This window comes from Palaemon carinicauda, chromosome 22 (assembly GCF_036898095.1).
Source record: "Palaemon carinicauda isolate YSFRI2023 chromosome 22, ASM3689809v2, whole genome shotgun sequence".
Taxonomy (NCBI): domain Eukaryota; kingdom Metazoa; phylum Arthropoda; class Malacostraca; order Decapoda; family Palaemonidae; genus Palaemon; species Palaemon carinicauda.
In genome coordinates this window covers 3,026,367-3,046,100 of record NC_090746.1, presented here as the reverse complement: position 1 = coordinate 3,046,100, position 19,734 = coordinate 3,026,367, and the positions used below count along the sequence as shown (strand labels likewise).

The 19,734-nt window shown below is 41.2% G+C and overlaps 1 protein-coding gene across 14 annotated transcripts in view; it reads left to right on the top strand.

The window, feature by feature from the left end:
• The window catches only part of Zir (Zizimin-related), a 326,985-nt gene that overhangs the window by 87,321 nt on the left and 219,930 nt on the right, over positions 1-19,734 (top strand). For all 14 annotated transcript variants that reach the window (XR_011039375.1, XR_011039379.1, XR_011039374.1 and 11 more), the window contains 4 exons: positions 7,159-7,439; positions 14,646-14,834; positions 15,549-15,652; positions 15,765-15,933. Coding sequence is in view for 4 of the 14 variants with exons in the window: in XM_068345898.1 (XP_068201999.1) it covers positions 7,159-7,439; positions 14,646-14,834; positions 15,549-15,652; positions 15,765-15,933 (743 nt within the window). In the remaining 10 variants the exon portion in view is untranslated. The remainder of the gene's footprint in view (positions 1-7,158; positions 7,440-14,645; positions 14,835-15,548; positions 15,653-15,764; positions 15,934-19,734) is intronic.

Below are 19,734 nucleotides of genomic sequence, written 5' to 3'. Positions count from 1 at the left end.
AGGGACCTGGCTTGACTGTACAGGTAGCTGGGCAAGCCCGAGATGTACATTTTCCGATGGTCAGGAGTTACAGGACTTAGATGCCCTCCTTTACCATTTCTACCTGGACAGAGGAGTGCTGTTCCTTAAGTGTTAGGGATACTGTGGTATTGCAAATTGAGAAAATAGCACATCTCTAGGACATCAGCTGGCAGCCATCAGTCAGTGACTTAGGGGCTCAGTTTACTCTCCACCGCAATCAACAGGAGGGGGGGGGGTAGCTTACATGGTACCTTTTTGGTCTTTTTTCCTTCTTGAAATACTTTATTACTTTTGAAAGAGGAGATACCACCTCTCAGTACTGCTCCTGTACACTAGCTCACTGTGGAGTATGTAGAGCGGAGCAGTGACTGGTCCCACGCAATTTAGCTCCAAGTTGAGCCAATTACTGACCACGCACATTCATCAGAGGAGGGTACACTGCTATTGCTCTGTGGTGCCGGGGACTGTTTCCCAGATATAGAACAACACTGTTCATAGCCAGTTTTATTATCTGCCTCCAATTGTACATCCCAGAATATGCTTGGATTTTAGGGTTTATATTTTAAGTAGAGGAAACAAAGCCAGAACCTGTTAACGAGCACATAATATCTAGCCTATATATGCTCTGTATCAATATGCCTTGAGTTAGTGGTGGAAGGGGATGCTGTGTGTAGTGGTATGCCTTTGCCCAGTGTATGGTATCCCTCAAGGAATCTGGTCTTTGGAGGAAACTGCAGCCAAGCCTTCAGAGGAAGATCATGGCCTTCTCCAAACCCCGGTAATGACCACCAGCAGTTTCTTCCTCCAGAAGGTGTAGAAACCTGCTCGACCCGTCCATGCAGGTGCGAAGCACAGGTCTCTACTTTTGACTGAACTGATACTTTTTAGGCTGCAGTCATTGGGAACTGAATGCATATTCAGCCTCCAGAGGAGAAGATTTCATGCTTTTGGTGAATCTAGGGACTTGTCAGTCATGCAAACCTTCAGTAGTTTCGGAAGCGCCTCCTTTATTCCTTAGGTGTTCAAACGTGTCCGCCAGTGTTTATGCTTGGGCCGATTAGAATGACCTTTTTAAAGTCTTTCCAGGAGAAGATCAAGAATACTCGCTTTATTACGATCTGAGGACTGTGATTGGGGAGAGTCTGATCTCATACTTTATAATACTGTTCAATAGGGCATTTTTCATTTTACTCGTATCAGCAAACTTAGAGCGGTAGGATGCCTATTCCAGATCAGTGGGAATTATGAAAAATCTTGTGTAGCATGCACAAAGAACTAATTAAATGACATTTCCAGAGATTAATATCCAGATCCAAGATAAGGAATTTGATGCATCCCAAGGTTTTGTTCAACAAATTAAGATGAGTGTCAACAGCTGAAGACCAGACAGGAGAACAATACTCAAAACATAGTGAAATGATAGAATGGATTTTTTTTCAGAATAGCTTGATCACTGAAATTCTTAAGACTTTTGCAACGTGGCAATTTTTGTGCAAGTCAAATGAAGAAACAGACTGGATATATTTCTCAAAAGTGAATTTGCAATCTAGAATCAATTATATAATTTAAAATGAGTTTTATGTAGTTAGATACATTATCAATGCTGAGATCTTTTGGCAATTATTCCTTCCTCCCATATTATCTACTTCAGATACATCTTATAAAGTGAAGGAGGTTAGTAATAGTTGCCCAGAAGTGCCTTAAGAATTTTACTGTTCGCTTTTATCCATCGGGAGAGAGTGACGGATGTTGCCCGCTGACTGTTCCATAGTGTTCAGTCGAGTGGATCCGTAGGTCAGGGGAAAGTGAGACTTTTTGCTCACCTTTCCTGTTCTTACCATATATGGGAGAAGTGTTCTTGCCCTCAAGAGCTACTCGCCTGCGTCATGATGAGTAGCATAGGTCATCCGCTGACCGGTTCTTTCCGTGTCCTTCAAACAGAGTGTGAGCCTTGTGTGAAAGCTATCACTGTGGCATTGGTTGCAGATGAGAAGTCCCACAAATGCAAATTACTAGCAACATAGGCCAGGTAAAGGGTCACCATTTCCTCAGGACTCGATCATCTTGACTGTGAGTTCTATATGGCAGATACCTCTGACATACTACTACCATGTAAGGATCCCTCCAGGTATTTAGTACCCTTATAGTCTAGCTTGGGTAGGAAGGATTCGTCCCCCTTTCTTATCCCTTTGCAGGATACTCCTGGGTGGCCTCATGTCGAGTAGTGTCCCATTCTACTACCTCGCAGATAGTTCCCAATAGAGATATGCTCTATGATGGGGGTTATAGAGCATGTTTCTCTCCGACGACTGCATTTTTCAGTAGATCTCAAACTTACTTGCCTGCCTCACCTGAAGGAACACCTCAGTAGAGATTTCATATCTCCTCAAGAATGATCCACCGTGCTCAAGGAGAGCTTTGATCAGTCTTGCTTACCTTGGGACTTAGGACCCAGGGTGGGGTAGTATTTATTCTCATGGCACAGTTGAATATGCCTCCAGCTAACCTGAAGAGGGCATCATAGTGTTTTTACCTCAGGACACTCTCTCTTTTTTGCTATGGCAAGAGAATTGGGGAAGAGGAGGCTCCTCTGCATTGCAGAGATCACTCCCTGTAGGAGGATTGATCCATACTCAAATGGATGTTTAAGCAGTCTTATCTAACCTAGGACTAAGGTTCCACAGTTGGATGTTTTTCGTCCTCCGGACACTTGATCATACGCCTACTACTAACCTGAATAGGGCAACTTAGGGTCCTTTCCTTTAAGACTATCGACAAGAGATTAGGTAAGTTTCAGGCCTTAAATGATGTCAAACATTTGATGGATGGGCGTTCTGTCACCGTTATCATTTCATAAACTAAATAAAAACCTGTACAAAATGGTCTCGAAAAACACGTCAACCAATGTACTGTAGTCTTATTTGAGGAGGACTTGACATCTCCAGTGCGAGTGTCGCTTCATTCTCATTAGCCCTAGCAGGAACAAAATGAAGTGTCCAGACACTAATTTAGTGATGCATATTGCTGTCAGATGCACCTTTGGTCAGTACATAACTCTGCCATCTCAAGTAAAAACTTGTAAAACTAGCCATCCTTCCTTTTACTTGTCAGTGAACTTGGAGATGAAGATGTCGGACCATCTTGGCCTCTCTGTCTTACTCACATTGCCCACAAACCCTTTGACCCCTTTCCTTGGGTCCTGAGGTGACTACTCAGAGTTGGGTATCACTTTAGCTCTGTTCAAGGTAACTCATTCGGCCTAAGTCTCAAAGAGGTAAAATGACCGGTTATTCTACCTCTTTCTTGTTCCTCTCTCAAAGGGATCCAGCAGTTGCAACCATTATATAATGCAGGTGCGTAACACGACGCCACCTTTCGTGCGGATTATATCTGCCAAGAAAAGGTTTCATCCTTCAGGCAAGCTGGAGGATGAGTAGTTGTGCCTGGTTGACACTCCTGATGCCAACTCCTTGTTAGTGAGATGGGTTTTCCAGGTCCTAGTTCTAGTTGCCTTTTAAGCCAGTACTGATTGATGCCCTAACAGCTTCTACATCCATATGATTAGCTGTTTGAACATTGTTGGAGTCGCTTTCCTTGCTCCATTACGGAACAAGGAAGGATAATGTATCCAAGTAAGAAAAGAACCTTCCTATTTGGTGCTAGGGGACTTCTCCCACCAGTGAACGATTCTCACTATTTTAAAGAACAAAAGGGTTGTATGTGCATAGAAATAAATAACAAATTTAGAAAGAGTGATTATAGGTATACCTCGTTCTACGTTGTTTTGATTTAAGTAATTTTCGATTACACATGTTTTGTCAAAGAAAATATAAGGAAAAACAAAAATGAAGTTTAAGCAATTTTATTTAACTTTACATCAGTCCGCCACAGATATTGAAGTTGCAGTATCACTAGAAAAACATTGAAAGCACATAAATCTTGTTACTGTTCAATAAATAATAATGAAACTATAAAATCATAATAAAGTACTTAGATTTATAGTAAATGGTAATAGCATAATCATCATAAATCTTAGAGAACGGATATGGAGCATCTGTGACTGTGTTGTTGTTGTGTCCTATTTAGATTTCTTTAAGAGCTTGAGGTGTTTTCCACATTAGTTCCAATATTCAATGGTTTGTGGTGTCGTCAGTGCTGCTAATGATTCCCATGAAATAGAAATCCTGTTTAGTTTAGGCATAAATCATTGCATTCTAAAAAACCAGGAGTTTTAAAAAGTTCATTGTGCTTAATATAGCATTTTTGTATACTATTGTTCAATTTCAAGTGCATTTCAACAATCAATAATTAATTCTTTTTCATTTTGTTGTGATAAACCGATTTCAAGTCTATCGAGAATATTCGCAAATAGGAATAAGAAAGAATATTGTCTGTATAATTTCTCAACTAATTTTGTACAAATTATAATGCACACATAGAACAAATATAATATAAATCTTCATTTCCTTAAAAAGTGTCACTGAAATACTTTATCTTGTTCGCTCATAGGCTGGGCTTGAAACACGTCATTTGATTTTGTCATTTGATATGTTGTTTTAGCTGACGACATAACGTATATGTACTGAAAGATGTTAGATTACTTTTTTCTGTACTATATTAAAAACTAAATTTATTTGTCTGCAAGTTGGAAATAGATTCTTATTAACCATATGTTATTCAAATTGTATATGTAAATAAAATGCAGAACTGGGAATAGTTATATGTGGTTTAGCCTAGTGACAAGTAAATTCAGTGACAAGTAAATTTGACCTTAGTCATTTTACGGCATAAGTTGCCTCTCCTGGAACCAGTTACCGAGGTAGGGTGAGAGACACAAGGATGCAAAGGGAAAGTGAAAGGGAAACACGTGGGTAACACGCGGTAATCACAAAGGATCGGGGGACACAAAGTGTCGCACAAGGTAAGAGAGAGCGCGGCGAGATGATCACGTCGCGACCAGAAACTTACTGACGATTCGACGACCTGAGCTAGCACGCTTCACGACCCCGGGTCGCCTCAGGGCACATATCACACTGCCTGAGGTTGACCACGTAGAAAACGGAAAGAGGGTAAACTATACAAAAAGCTGGTTGGTTAGGTAGCGTTACCAGTAACTCCTAAGAAGGTAGTTCTAGGTAAGTATGTTAGGAAAAATACAAATTACTTAAAAATTTGTGATTTCCCACTGCAACTACCCTCCACAGTCCTAGGCCAAAGGACAAAAGTGGCTACTCTTTGACAGCTGGGTTGGAAGGGTTTTCTTGCTGCTAATCTGTTACAGTTGGGTAGGGAGGGCTCTCTACTCATACCACCTGTCAGTATCCAACTACCATGTTATTTTTCAGTGGCCCTTCCAGCACTACCGAAGACATATTCCTATTTTAAATGACTCATGTTTGTATAGCTAGGAATTATACAAATTACTTTTAAAAATTTTCATCATACACAGTATAATTATCACTGAATTTTGTATATAGGCTCAAAGTGTTTTTCTAATTGCATCAATTTGGAGTAAAGTAACATTAAGGAAGTCAGACAGGCAAAACGGATGAAACCAACATGACCAGATATAAAGTTAAAGCCAGAGAAAAGTGCAACTGAGGCTGAAGGGAAGCTCTAACAAAATGATTGTGCATTTAGTATATCACTCATGGCTCTGCATTGATGGTGCTCCTTTTTAAAAAATGATTTCAAGTGTGGTCACCAGGATCTCTTTTTTTTCTTTCTAAAGTTCATGACATTGACTGTGTGGCAACATTGAGGACCTGTTTTGCAAGCAAATCACTCTTGAATTAGTTGAATCCCCTAATTATTATTGTCGTTATTAAAAGATAATGATTCATGATAGGTATTTTTCTTAGCCTAGGTTTATTTTTGCCATAAATTATTTTCCTTTAACATGTGTGGACATGGTATATTCTTGGTTCTGATTTTATTTCACTTGAAGCCATGATAAACCATGTGTATATAATCCTTAAAAAACATTACTGTATAAGAGAAGTTATATCTTGTATGGTAGTAGGAAAATGTTTACAATTTAGTTTTTGATTTATTGTTAAAACTTTAATCTCCTTGTTCAGTGCAAAACCTCATATCAATCAATCAATCACCAGTTGATATTTAAAGTGAGCTATAAATTATGATTTTGAGCTTTAGAAGCCCTTCAAAATCAGTGCCTTAAAAGTTCATTAGTACTGAAAATTAGGTTTTTAGTCCACAATTTATACAAATCACTGTTAAATGGGGAAATAATATACATATGCAGGAGCCTGTCCATGTTGGCATTAAGGTAAATTGTGATTTTAATAAAGCAACTTGATCAGGAACTATGATGACCAGTGTCAATATAATCATTTATACATACAAACATATACCAAGGCACTTCCCCCAATTTTGGGGGGTAGCCGACATCAACAAAGAAACAATAACAAAAAGGGGACCTCTACTCTACGTTCCTCCCAGCCTAACAAGGGACTCAACCGAGTTCAGCTGGTACTGCTAGAGTGTCACAGCCCAACCTCCCACATTATCCACCACAGATGAAGCTTCATAATGCTGAATCCTCTACTGCTGCTACCTCCGCAGTCATCTAAGGCATCGGAGGCAGCAGCAGGGCCTACCGGAACTGCGTCACAATCGCTCGCCATTCATTCCTATTTCTAGCACGCTCTCTTGCCTCGCTCACATCTATCCTCCTATCGCCCAGAGCTTCCGTCACTCCATCCATCCACCCAAACCTTGGCCTTCCTCTCCTACTTCTCCCATCAACTCTTGCATTCATCACCTTCCATTTATATCAGTGATAATCTTTTGTATAGATCAACCCTATTTCGGTATTGTGAACAGTATCAAGTAGAAGATATTTTATGTTGACTTTAGATTCATAACAGGTTTGCGCTAGCCTAGCCATTAAACTTCTTTGGAAATCTTGATTTCATATACTGTAGTAGCAAAGGTCAAGTTTGTAAACAAAATACTTGAAAACTTTAGTCAAGATCTTGATATTTTTCAGTCCATTTGATTATATTTTTAAAGAACATCTAACAAATAAAATGTAGATTTTATTATTCAATGTTAACCTTTCTGGAATGTCTTGTACAATCTAACAATAAAGATAAAATTTTTCTTTACTCTTAGGATCAGCACGTAACATAGCAGTCAAAATTCAGTTTATGGCAGGAGAAGAAGAACATGCTGCCATGTGTGTAATCTATGGGAAGTCGAGCTGTCCAGAATTTGCAACTGAAGCTTACACTGCTGTAACTTATCATAATAAGTCTCCAGACTTCTATGATGAATTTAAAATCAAGCTTCCACCAGTGCTAGGTGATCAGCATCATCTGTTGTTTACGTTTTACCACATATCCTGTCAAAAGAAGAATGAAGAAAAGACCATTGAAACTCCAGTTGGATATACTGTAAGTTGTTTAGAATTTATAAGACATTATATTATTATTATTATTACTATTACTAGCCAAGCTACAACCCTAGTTGGAATAGCAAGATGCTCTAAGCCCATGGGCTCCAACAGGGAAAAATAGCCCAGTGAGGAAAGGAAATAAAGAATAAGCGATAGAAGAAGTAATTAAAAAATTAAAATATGTTAAAAAACATTAACAACATTAAAACAGATAATTCATATATACAGTGAACCCTCGTTTATCGCGGTAGATAGGTTCCAGACGCGGGCGCGATAGGTGAAAATCCGCTAAGTAGTGACAGCATATTTACCTATTTATTTAACATGTATATTCGGACTTTTAAAACCTTCCCTTGTACGTAGTACTGTTAACAAACCACCCTTTAATGTACAGAACACTTAATGCATGTACTACAGCACCCTAAACTAAAACAGGCACAAATATTAAAGGCGATTTTATATCATGTGTTTCCTAAAACACCTAAAAAGCACGATAAAAAATGGCAACCAATGTTTTGTTTACGTTCATCTCTGATCATAATGAAGAAACAAACTCATTTAGTGTACACATATATGTATAGGTTAGTTTTTGCATCGATTATATTGATTATACAGTACTGTATGTTGATTTTTTTATTACCAATGTTTTAGTTTACGTATTTTTCTTAGGACTTCCAAATGAAATCTTTTTCTTTATGACGCCGCCTGAAACGACGGCGTGTACGCTCAGTAAACAACCACGCTCAGAACAAACAAGGCATTTAACGCGCATGATGATAGTGATAAATAATGATACAGTACATACAGTATTTACAGTAAAAGCATTTACAAAATATGTTACCTTACAAATATAAATTATACAGTACTTGTACGTAGCAAAGCAGGAAAACAATTTGAGAGAGAGAGAGAGAGAGAGAGAGAGAGAGAGAGAGAGAGAGAGAGAGAGAGAGAGAGAGAGAGAGAGAGAGAGAGAGAGAGAGAGAGAGAGATTGTTTTACGTACGAATGTAAATTTTAAACAAAAAAAATATGATAGGTTACAACATGTAGACTTTTAAAACCTTCCCTTTAACTTAATGCATACAGTACGTACATTACTAAACTATAAAACAGGTTAAAGTAAAAAATAAAGATTGTTACTGTACTCACCACGAAAGAAGTTCAAGAAAAACTTGAATGACGATGGCGATGAATTTGCTGCACAGTAGAAATGATGATGATGAAGCTGATGATGTGTTCTACTGTGCAGTCAATGATAGTATTTTACGTCTCTTCAGACGGAGGTGTCTTTTCCTGGGACACCTCTTCAACTTCTTCAATTTCTTCCGAAGGCGTACTAGCAGGAGGAACTGGCTCTTTTTTGCGAGGCTGGAAGAACATTGTGATCGGAAGTTGTTGCCGCTGCTTCTTTTTTCGATCCAAGAGCATCCTGTAGGGAGTCATGATGTCATCGACCTTATTTGAGAATTGCATCGAGCGAACCATATCCTCGTCCCACTCTTGTAACATTTCTTTCGCCTCCTTCATATGGTTGCAGAACTTGGCAAGCCGTTCTAATGTTAAGCCCGTTTCTTCGACATTTTCTTGGGTCTCTTCCTGGGTACCCTCACTCTCTTCCTCACTTGCCGATTTCGTCAGGTCTTCGAGGTCTGCGTCAGTTAGGGGCTGGGAATGGCAGTCCAACAACTCGTCGACGTCTTCAGTCGTCATGTCGCCAAACCCGTCACCTCCAATTATGGCAGCCAACTGCACAGATTTCCGTATTGCAGAGTGTTGGATTTCCGACGGAGTAAATCCCTTGTCGTCGTAAACAATATCGGGCCACAGCTTCTTCCAGCTCGCATTCATGGTTGCAGGTTTCATCTCTTGAAGTGCCTTTTGAATATTCTGCAGGCACGTGGCTATGGTGTACTGCCGCCAGTACGCCTTCAAGTTGAAATCTTCATCCTCGTCATCTTGGGCAGCATCCACACACGCAACGAGGTCCGCCAAGGTATTCTTCGTGTAGAGGGCCTTGAACGCCCTGATAACCCCCTGGTCCATCGGTTGAATTAATGACGTGGTGTTGGGTGGCAGGAACTCAACCTGAACGCCCTCACGCGACAGGTCAGTTGCGTGTCCACCAGCGTTATCCATAAGGAGAAGGATCTTGAATGGCAAGCCCTTCTCTAAGAGATATTCATGGACTTGCGGGATGAAACACTGGTGGAACCAGTTGGAGGTCAGCATCTTCGTAATCCATGCTTTTTGATTATGCATCCAGTACACGGGAAGGAGATTCTTATTTTTATTTTTCAAAGCGCGAGGATTTTTCGACTTATAAATAAGCCCTGGCTTTAACAAAAATCCAGCAGCATTGCCACACATCACGAGGGTAACGCGATCCTTGAATGCCTTAAAGCCAGAGGCTTTGGCTTCCTCTTTGAACAGGAAAGTTCGCGACGGCATTCTCTTCCAAAACAAGCCGGTTTCATCCATATTAAACACTTGTTCCGGCTTGTATCCACCTTCAGCGATAATGTTCTTGAAAGTCTGGTTCACGTAAGTTTCAGCAGCGGCAGTGTCAGCGGAAGCAGACTCCCCATGCAGGGAAACGCTTTTCAGGGCGAAGCGTTTCTGAAACTTCGCGAACCATCCTTTGCTTGCGGAAAAACGTTTCTGAGGCTGGGAATCAGTGGATGTCCCTGGTTGAGGATCATCTGCATCATCATCATCTTCAGCATGGTTGCCGTCGTCGTCTTTAGGTTCCTTTGCAGCAAAATTCTCATATAAGCTCAAAGCCTTTGTTTGGATGGTGTTCGTATCCAACGCTATGTTCTTCTTCCGGCAGTCGGCAATCCACACAGCTAAAGCACCTTCCATGCGTACGATCGTTTTATTACGCGTTGTAACGACTCGCTTCGCTGATCTGCTAAAGGTGATTGCAGCAGTCTTTCTAATGTTCGCCTCGTCCTTCTTGATGTAGCGAACGGTGGATTCGTTGATTCCAAAATGGCGGCCGGCGGCCGCGTAACTTCTACCATCTTTTAACATGTCGAGAAGCGTAACCTTCTCAGCTATCGTCATCATCCTTCGGTGGCGTTTAGGCTCACTACCAGCCTTACTAGAAGCAGAACGCTTGGGAGGCATTGTAACAGAAAGTTCAACAAAAAGTTCAACTTAAAACAGTCGCACACAGCACAGATTAAACTTCACAAACTTAAGAACGTCTACTCAGCAATACGCGGAAAGAGAAAGTGAACGATCCAGCCCCGCGAGAACTTTGATGCTGCGGGTAGAAGATGCGGGCAAAACACCAATCACAGGCTAGATAACAAAACTTGAGTTTTGATTCGTCATCTATCAGCGCTTGAACCAATCACAACCCGTCTTACAGTACTATGGTGCGTTGGTTACTCATAGAAGATCCCCCGCGCATACTGAACGTACGTAGATTAAGTACAATACCGTAATAATAATAAATAATGATAATAATACTGTACAGTAATAATAATAATAATAATGATTAATAATAATAACAATAATTTTATTAACAACAACAACAATAATAATAATAATAATAAAAATTTACGTACGCTATTTTACGCCTCTCTCTCTCTCTCTCTCTCTCTCTCTCTCTCTCTCTCTCTCTCTCTCTCTCTCTCTCTCTCTCTCTCTCTCTCTTTTTTTTGTACGCTTACAGTATTCGAAATGTGATTTTTGCAACAAAGAATATTATTGGATGCAGTACTGTACTACGTACGTATACATACAAAAGATTCATGGAAAAGAAGCACATCCATTACAGTACACACCATTCTAATATGGTATGACTGCATCTGATTTGCGTTTCATGTTCGATTTAATTTTACTACGTACTGAATTATCGTATGATCACATTCTCTTTTCGTGTTTTATTTCTTTCTGTGCTGAATTATATATCATATGTAATGCAATGAACAATCAGTAAGAGCAGATATTACTAATTACAGTATTAATGGAATTACAGGTAACAAAATATCGTATTTGGTTGTCTTCAGATTTCGCGGTATTTTCGAATTTTCCGGAAAATCCGCGATATGTATATATATATGGGTTATGGGAAAACCCCGCGAAGTGGTGAATCCGCGATTGTCGAACCGCGAAGTAGCGAGGGTTCACTGTAACCATAAAAAGACTCATGTCAGCCAGTTCAACATAAGAACATTTTCTGCAACTGTGAACTTTTGAAATTCTACTGATTCAACTACATGATTATGAAGATCATTCCCCAACTTGGTCACTGCTAGAATGAAACTTCTAGAATACTGTGTAGTATGGAGCCTCATGATGGAGAAGGCCTGACTATTAGAATTGATTGCATGCCGAGTATTACGAACAGGATCGAACTGTCCTGGAAGATCTGAATGTAAAGGGTGGTCTTAATTATAAAATATATTATGCAACATGCATGATGAACTAATTGAACGATGGTGCCAAAGATTAATATCTAGATCAGGAATAAGAAATTTAATAGACCGTAATAAAACTCTGTTAAAAAATAAAATCTTATAGATTGATAATATACATGGATGTCAGCAAGTACAGTATACTTGAATTTGGTATAATTTATATGACCCTTCCCAAATATTCATTTTCTATTGCTTCTGAAGTGCAGCTTTATGTCTAGATTGTTGAAATACGAGAGTTTTTTGCTCTGGTGTAATGACTAGCCCTTGTAGTACCAGAGGATTTCCAGTAGATGGCAACACTAGCTAATGTTTTTATAACCTTTTTTCTCTTTTGTGATACTGAAAGCATAGAGTTCAGATAAACACTATTTTGAGAGGTCTTATTTTGCTTCCCATATCACATTTTGCTCAAACCTTTCGTTCTCCAAAATACTGTAGGGAACATGACATCAGCTCAACAGCCGTCAAATATGTTTAGGAAGTCAATGACAGGTGGTGAGCGCTATCGAGTAGCCCTGTCCCTCCACCTGTTGGAAGCACTTAACTTTTGTCATTGGTCACAATGAGTATGGATGTACTGTTGCACCCTTACCAAACTCTTTCATCTTCCTTTTTCTTGCTGGAAGTAAATGCTAGCTGTGCTTGTAAATCAAGGATGGGAAACAAATTTGTACTTGCCGTGGAAAGGATGGACATTGCAACTGGTATAAATGTAAACTGGCTGTAGATCCATTCTCTGCTTCTTGTAGGGGTCAATCTCCCGTGTGGTGAATGCAGGTCGTGACCATCTATGCAGTGGCAGGCTTATCCTTCAAAATGGAGGAAGAGAGCTAAGCCTTCTCTGGGGTCTATCTTGGCAATGCCGAAGAAGACACCTAAGAAGTCATTCGCCTCTTCCATTCCCACAGTAAGTGCATATGCTACTGTTGCTTCTGTACATATGCTGCTGGCTTGGTCTACGAGGAGAATGAGTCAAGAGCAAGGAGCCTTCAGAGCTGTGTCGGCAGGCTTTTCAGGTTCTGGTGGCGTGTCGGGTTCCCCCAGTATATGCCCCACCCCGTCATAAGTTGGAAGTTCTTTTCCCGTTGCCTTGCAGACTGCCAACTACAATTTTGACCTAAAGAAGGCTCATGCCTCCTTAGGTCTTTCAGGTAGGCCCTGTATGACTTTGTTAAGCAAGTTTGTAGCTAGTGTCCCCAGTGCCAATGTCTCTTTGGTGTTGCATACTGTACTTTGAAGTGAAATTTTATCTAAAAGTGTTTAACCACCTTTTGGGGTTTCTGTGCCTTATGGATGTTGATCCCTTTCCTTGGGTTCTGAGGTGGCTGTTCATCATTTTTGTAACTTTTCCAGTTCCCTCATGGAGTTTAGCATGCATCTCGTCTGGGTTAATGAGTTTGTCATGAGGCTTAAGGAGAGATAGAATGACTAGTTCTTTTATCTTGGTCTTGTTCCCTTGTCAAGTGGATACAGCATCCATAACTGTTACACGTTGGTCAAAGATCTGATGCTGGTGAGTTGCACAATGGAGCATCTTTCTTGCAGACTAACTCTACCGAGAAGCAACTCCTCAATCCTCTTGACCACGGGGAGGATGGGTTGGTATCTTATCAAACATTTTTATTGATTTACATAGTTTGACACTGCCGACATCATCTTCCTAGTACTCTACTGCCTGTGACCATAACATCTACATCCCTGTAATTAGCTGTTGGAGTCTCCTTTCTCACTCCAGTATTAGACTGGGAAGGAGGACATGTTTAAGGATGGGAAGAAGCTTTCAATCTAGTTTGAGGGGACTTTCTCCCATCACTTACAAGTCTCCCCATTGTAAGGGGTGAAAGGTTTGTATATGTGTAAGGACAAATAAATCTTAAAAGTAATTTGTATTTTTCTTAGCTATACAAACCTGAGTAGTTTTAAAGGAAATTTACCATCTTAACCACCCCTCTTGGTTGATGGTGGTTGGGGCTTTCCCCTTTCACCATCTGGCTTTACCAACTACCATTTAATGATTCAGTGACTTACAGTGGCATTGAAGACACATCCCTCTTTTAAAGGAATAAGGTTTGTATAGCTAGGAAAGATACAAATTACCTTTAAATTATTGTTATTTAATATCCATTCTTGTTATCTTGTTAGTGTATGTCTTCCATTGTTGATTAGTTTTATTTCAGTTTTGAATTTTATGTTTTCAGTAATTCTTTTAAATTTGATTTACATCTTTTATATATTTGTCCTTATTTACTCAGTTATTTTAATTTTTTTAAATTTTCTTTTTAACCAAAGTCATTCCTTTCAGTCTTCATTTTGACTATTGCCACTTGCTCCTGTCTCTTGTCGTTATGGGCATTTTTCCTTTCTTTATATCCTCTTTTCTTCAATTAATCCTTTTGCATCTTCAAAATCTTCCAAGATGTCATATTCCACACTTTTGACTTAACTACATGCATTCTTTTAGTGGCTCTGCTTACCATTTGTTGATTATTAATTTTCTAAATTCTCTTTCACTGCAATTTTTAGCTTTCATATTTTTATGATTTTGTATGCCGAGCCACTGGTTCATTTATTTAAAAGGGAAATACTTTTAAAATGACGTATTTAAGGAAATAAAGCTAGAAAATATTTTATTTTTGAGCAAATACTGTAAAAGTAAGCACAACTGCTTGTGTATTGAATTGTTTCTACATTATTAGCTGTAATTTGAAGCCTTGCCTTTAGCCAACCACGTTTGCTATCTTTACGTAGACTTAATAGTGATACATTTTGTTTCAGTGGCTGCCAGTTTATCGGGATGGGTGTCTGCAGACAGGTGAGCACAGTCTTCCAGTCATGATGGAGCGACCTCCTAGTAATTATTCCTACATCACAGCCGACATTCAGTTACCCGGAACTAAATGGGTCGACAACCATAAGGGTTTGTTCACAGTGAGCGTTGATGCAGTCTCTTCAGTTCATGCTCAGGTATGTTATCATATTGTCTTTTTGGATTTTCTTTCTGACATAAATGCCTGAAGTTGTTGTTCCTACATGTATACAAATAGTTGTCCTTTAATACGACTATGATTTCAGCAAAGTTTGAAATTTTACTGTTAAGAATTTGTAACGAGGTGTTGGTAGTTATAGGCGAGTGGATATAGATGTACAGTATATCAGCCTTACATTCTGACGAGATATCCCATTTTGGATATAGGTTCCTTTGTTGACTCAAGAACTTTTATGGCAATAGATGTGGTTGGAAGTCGGCATTACTGCACTTCTTTAGGTCTGAGTGTATTGACATCCTGGGATTTTACGCCATCCAGTTTGGTCATAGGAACTCCCTCCCTTTTAAGTATAAGTTTCCTACTAATGGACGAAACTTTTTATCAGTGTAAGAACCAATCGCAAATTAGAAAAATAATTTATTTTTTTTTTAACTATACAAACCAAAGTCCTTTAACTTAACTTTCTGACTCATCTACCCTGCACTTCTTAGGCGAAGGTCAAAGTGGCTACCTAGGGAGCTGGCTTCCCTGCCATCTGCCTGACTACCGACACCTTGTTATAAATTCATACAGCGAAATTTCCAACTTTACTGAAAGCATACTCCTATTAAAGGAGTCATGAAAAATAAATATTCTTTTTAAAGTCTATGATACTTCTTGTCATTTTAATCTGTTGGGTTTATCTTTACAGGACAAGCACATTGATCGATTCTTTCATCTTTACAAAATGGTTGAAGAGGGCAACATCCCAGCACGGATAGGTGAAGCAAATATGGAAGGAGAATTGAAAAAAGCGTAAGCATTTCAGTATTTTAATCATGTATGGCTCAAATCTGCATCATTGTTTTGATATATTCAGTTGTGATACAAGATGTGTAATGAATATTTTTGTTTATTGTTTTTTCAGGATGAGTGAACTAATTAACTGCCATGCAGAGCCATTAGTCCAGTACAGTCCCATAATTCTAGATCGATTGATTATGCTCATGGTTAGACCTCCTACTCTTGCTGGTCAACAAGTTAACATTGCTCAAGCTTGCTTTGAGACCATAGGTTGTCTAGTCGGTCGTGTTTCGGTTAGTAACCTTCCTTATTACTTAGTTTTCCTCTCATTTATTATTTTAATATATCTATTCTTTATGTTCATAGATGTTGTAAAGTTTACTTTTTTTAATTTATTAAGATTTTCTTATAAAAGGAAGTTTGTTTAATCATAAATCCATCAATCATGTAGGCCCTATATTTCAAGTCTGAATGTCTCAGACATGTAGTTCTATGTCCTGTGCACAGAATTGGCTGAATAAGCAAAAGCATTCTTCATTCAAGCATGGGTTTGTCATTGGTAGATTGTAACTATACACAGTGTTAGCATGTCTGTGATCTGCTAAGACAGCTACAAGAACATGTCTGTGATCTGCTAAGACAGCTACAAGAACATGTCTGTGATCTCCTAAGACAGCTACAAGAACATGTCTGTGATCTGCTAAGACAGCTACAAGAACATGTCTGTGATCTTCAAAGACAGCTACAAGATCATGTCTGTGATCTGCAAAGACAGCTACAAGAATTTTTCCAGGTTTGTTTTGGCATTTTGAGAATATCCACTTAGGTTTGATTCATCCTTTTCAATTTCTTTTATAACTGAATATTCTAATCCTGACTAATCCTAAGTATTGAAACTTTTTGCTAATTTTGTGTCTTCTAGACATGTGAACAAGTTACATAGCTGGGATTTATCCCTGTCCCTTCTTCTATTGCTGCCTTGATGTCAGTTATGAAAAAGACTCCCATATTTTCCCAGTAAGAGTCATCAGCTACTACTTGATAGGTATAAGACCTATAAGAGGCGACAACTCCATACTGTTTTTGTTTACAAAATAGTGGTTAAATACAGTATCCTTTTGGCTGAGACAGGTTATTCTTCTGGCATAGACAGAGGTTTCTGAACATTGAGCCAGCCAGACAGGTGCCTGTTCATGAGATTTTTGCTCTACGAAACCCTCGACTTTCGTGACCTCAAGAAAAGCATTGAAATCATGGCTATCTTAAGTACAGGCAATTGGAGATGTCATTCTACCTATGCCAATTTTCACTATTTAGATTTTTTGCAAAAGGTAATGGGAATGTATTTCTTATTGGGATATTCATAACGGGATAAGTTTTGCTTTTTCAGTTCACAATGATAACGACGAATGAGATTAACCAAACTGTTATTTTAGTTAATCTTGTCATTTCCCCACACGGAGGAATTCCTCAGTCTCCTCGCTTCTCTGTCCGGTAACTTCCGCACCAGTTTGCTCAGTACCGTATCCCTCTTCCTAAGAACCCAGTTCGTAGCCACAGACAGAGACTGGGATGATAAAAACTTAAAGGCCTTGCCTCCCGAACTAACTAGATCCCTCAGCATGGCCTGATTGTCCGGGAGGGAGAGGTCATGGGACGCCGGAAACCCCACCAAGGCCCAAGACCACCAATCTAACCAGGAGGACACGTAGACCAGGTCCTGTGCCATGTCCTCCATCATAGAGGCTTCTGACGGGGAAAAGCACACGGGGGCAGTGGAGGCCCTGTCTTCCGAGGCTCCCTGGTTCAGTGAGGTCACCGCTGCTTCTACCGCACGGGGTCCACCGCGATGCCCTTCTGGGACGTAAAAACGTTTCTGGGATTTCAGGCCCGGAAGAAGCTTGGAGGAACTCTGGCTTCTGGGGGCCTCCGCCAGTCCTGCTAGGTATTCGTCTATTTATTCCATCCCCAACTTCACGTCCGAGGGAGAGACAAAGAGGGCTTTTGTTGCACCGGGCTGTCGATCATTCTGGACAGTCCGGAGAGCACGGCCTTTGCAGCTGAGGGCTTAGGTTCATCCAATCGGTGATGCCGACGAATTAGGGCCAGAACCTTACGGTAGGAGGAGATGTCGTCAGACGAGTTCTCCCCTCCTTCCACCAGGTCTTCTGTCACCAGTTCCTCCGTACGGGGGTACTCCATGACGGTGGGAAAGGCAACGCCTGACGAGTCTGCCAGTGGTATGGGCTGCCCCGTGGGGATGAAGGTATCCGTCATGGGAGTACCTTGTTCCACGGGGGACTCCGTGGATGGGGGATCCATGCGGACCGACGGGCGCCCTTGATGCTTTAGGAAGGCCTCCAAGGTGCCCGTGGTTGACGCTAAGCCTTCCTTCATACTCTGTACATCTTTCCTCAGGGAAGAAGGAGCGGAGGCCACCGTTGGGTTAGTCACTACACGGGGGCCCGGTTCGACCCCTCTTACCGGGCGACTGGTCCGAAGGAGGAGGTAGGAGGATGAGACACAGAAGGCGAGGCTCTAGGGAGCCCCCCGGAAGCGGCCGCGGCTGTGGTAAACCTAAACAGCTCGCTCCGGGGCACTGTGAAATTCACCCACTCCTTGGACTTGCTCCTCTTCGCTTTCTTTTTAGAGGACTTAGATCTTTTCTTACCATGTCTTGAACGGGAACGGGACTTCTTCTTTTTGCGGGATTTCTTCCTCTTCCTCTTGCTAAGGTTCCTGTCCTCGTCCTCTGACGACGAAGAAGAAGAAGAGTCTGATGACGACGACGATGACGAGGACGAATCCCTCAGACCGCCCGAAACGTCCAAGACTGCGGGGGGAAATTCTCGTCGTTTCTCAGGCGTGGGAGGCTGCAGAAACACTGGGGGTAGCGTAGACGAGGGAGCCGGAGGGGACCGAGCGAGTCCTTTATAGAGCTATTGCTCGACGTCGTCTTCTCCTCTAATGGGAGACCTGAAGGGAGTCCTAGGGGCCACCCACGTGGTGGGGTCTGAAGACGACGAACTTCCTTTTTCCGTGTCTCCCTTGGCGGTTGACGCACCTGAAACACGCCATGATGCCGGGGAAGTATCCATACTCGGTCTACCCCACATAGGATCTTCCGAGGAGACGGGACCTGCGGGCACCAGGACCTCGCCTCCTACCCACACTCCTGCACTACACTCAGGCCCCACACATGCCTGCCCCACACTGGACACTTCCCCCATAGGAATATCAGACTCTTGGGGAAGGGCAATGGGCCTCTTCCCCGCAACGGACTTACCTCGTCCCCTACGCTGGGTAGGGGAAGAAGGACGGGTGCTACGGTCTGCCGAGACGTCTGGAGAAACCACAGGCGAAGAGATACTGGAGTCATTAGGCGACTTCTTAGCCGCCGCCTTCTTCTTAGTCCCGAAGAGCACCCACTGGATCTCACTCCAGTTAGCACACTCCGGGCACGTAGAGGCAGGGAAACACACTTTCCCCCTACACGTGGAGCACAAGGAGTGGGGATCAATCTCAGGTTTAGAAAGGAAAGCCCCGCAAGACTTCCCAGCCACAGGCCCAGGGCAACGACAAGGATGCTCCATAACGCAACGCTAATACACCAAGAGACACAAGGATGCAAAGGGAAAGTGAAAGGGAAACACGTGGGTAACACGCGGTAAGCACAAAGGATCGGGGGACACATAGGGTCGCACAAGGTAAGAGAGAGCGCGGCGAGATGTTAATCACGTCGTGACCAGAAACTTACTGACGAGTCGACGACCTGAGCTAGCACGCTTCCCGACCCGACCCCGGGTCGCCTCAGGGCTCATATCACACTGCCTGAGGTTGACCCCTTAGAAAACGGAAAGAGGGTAAACTATACAAAAAGCTGGTCGGTTAGGTAGAGTTACCAGTAACTCCTAAGAAGGTAGTTCTAGGTAATTATGTTAGGAAAAATACAAATTACTTTAAAATTTGTGATTTTAGTTAATCTTACCTGGTGGATGTCATCATGCTTACCTTTACAAGTCTACAGGTTCCTGACCTCTTGAATAAGAAAATTTAAGAGAACTTTCTCCCATCCTTATATTGAATGTTATTGG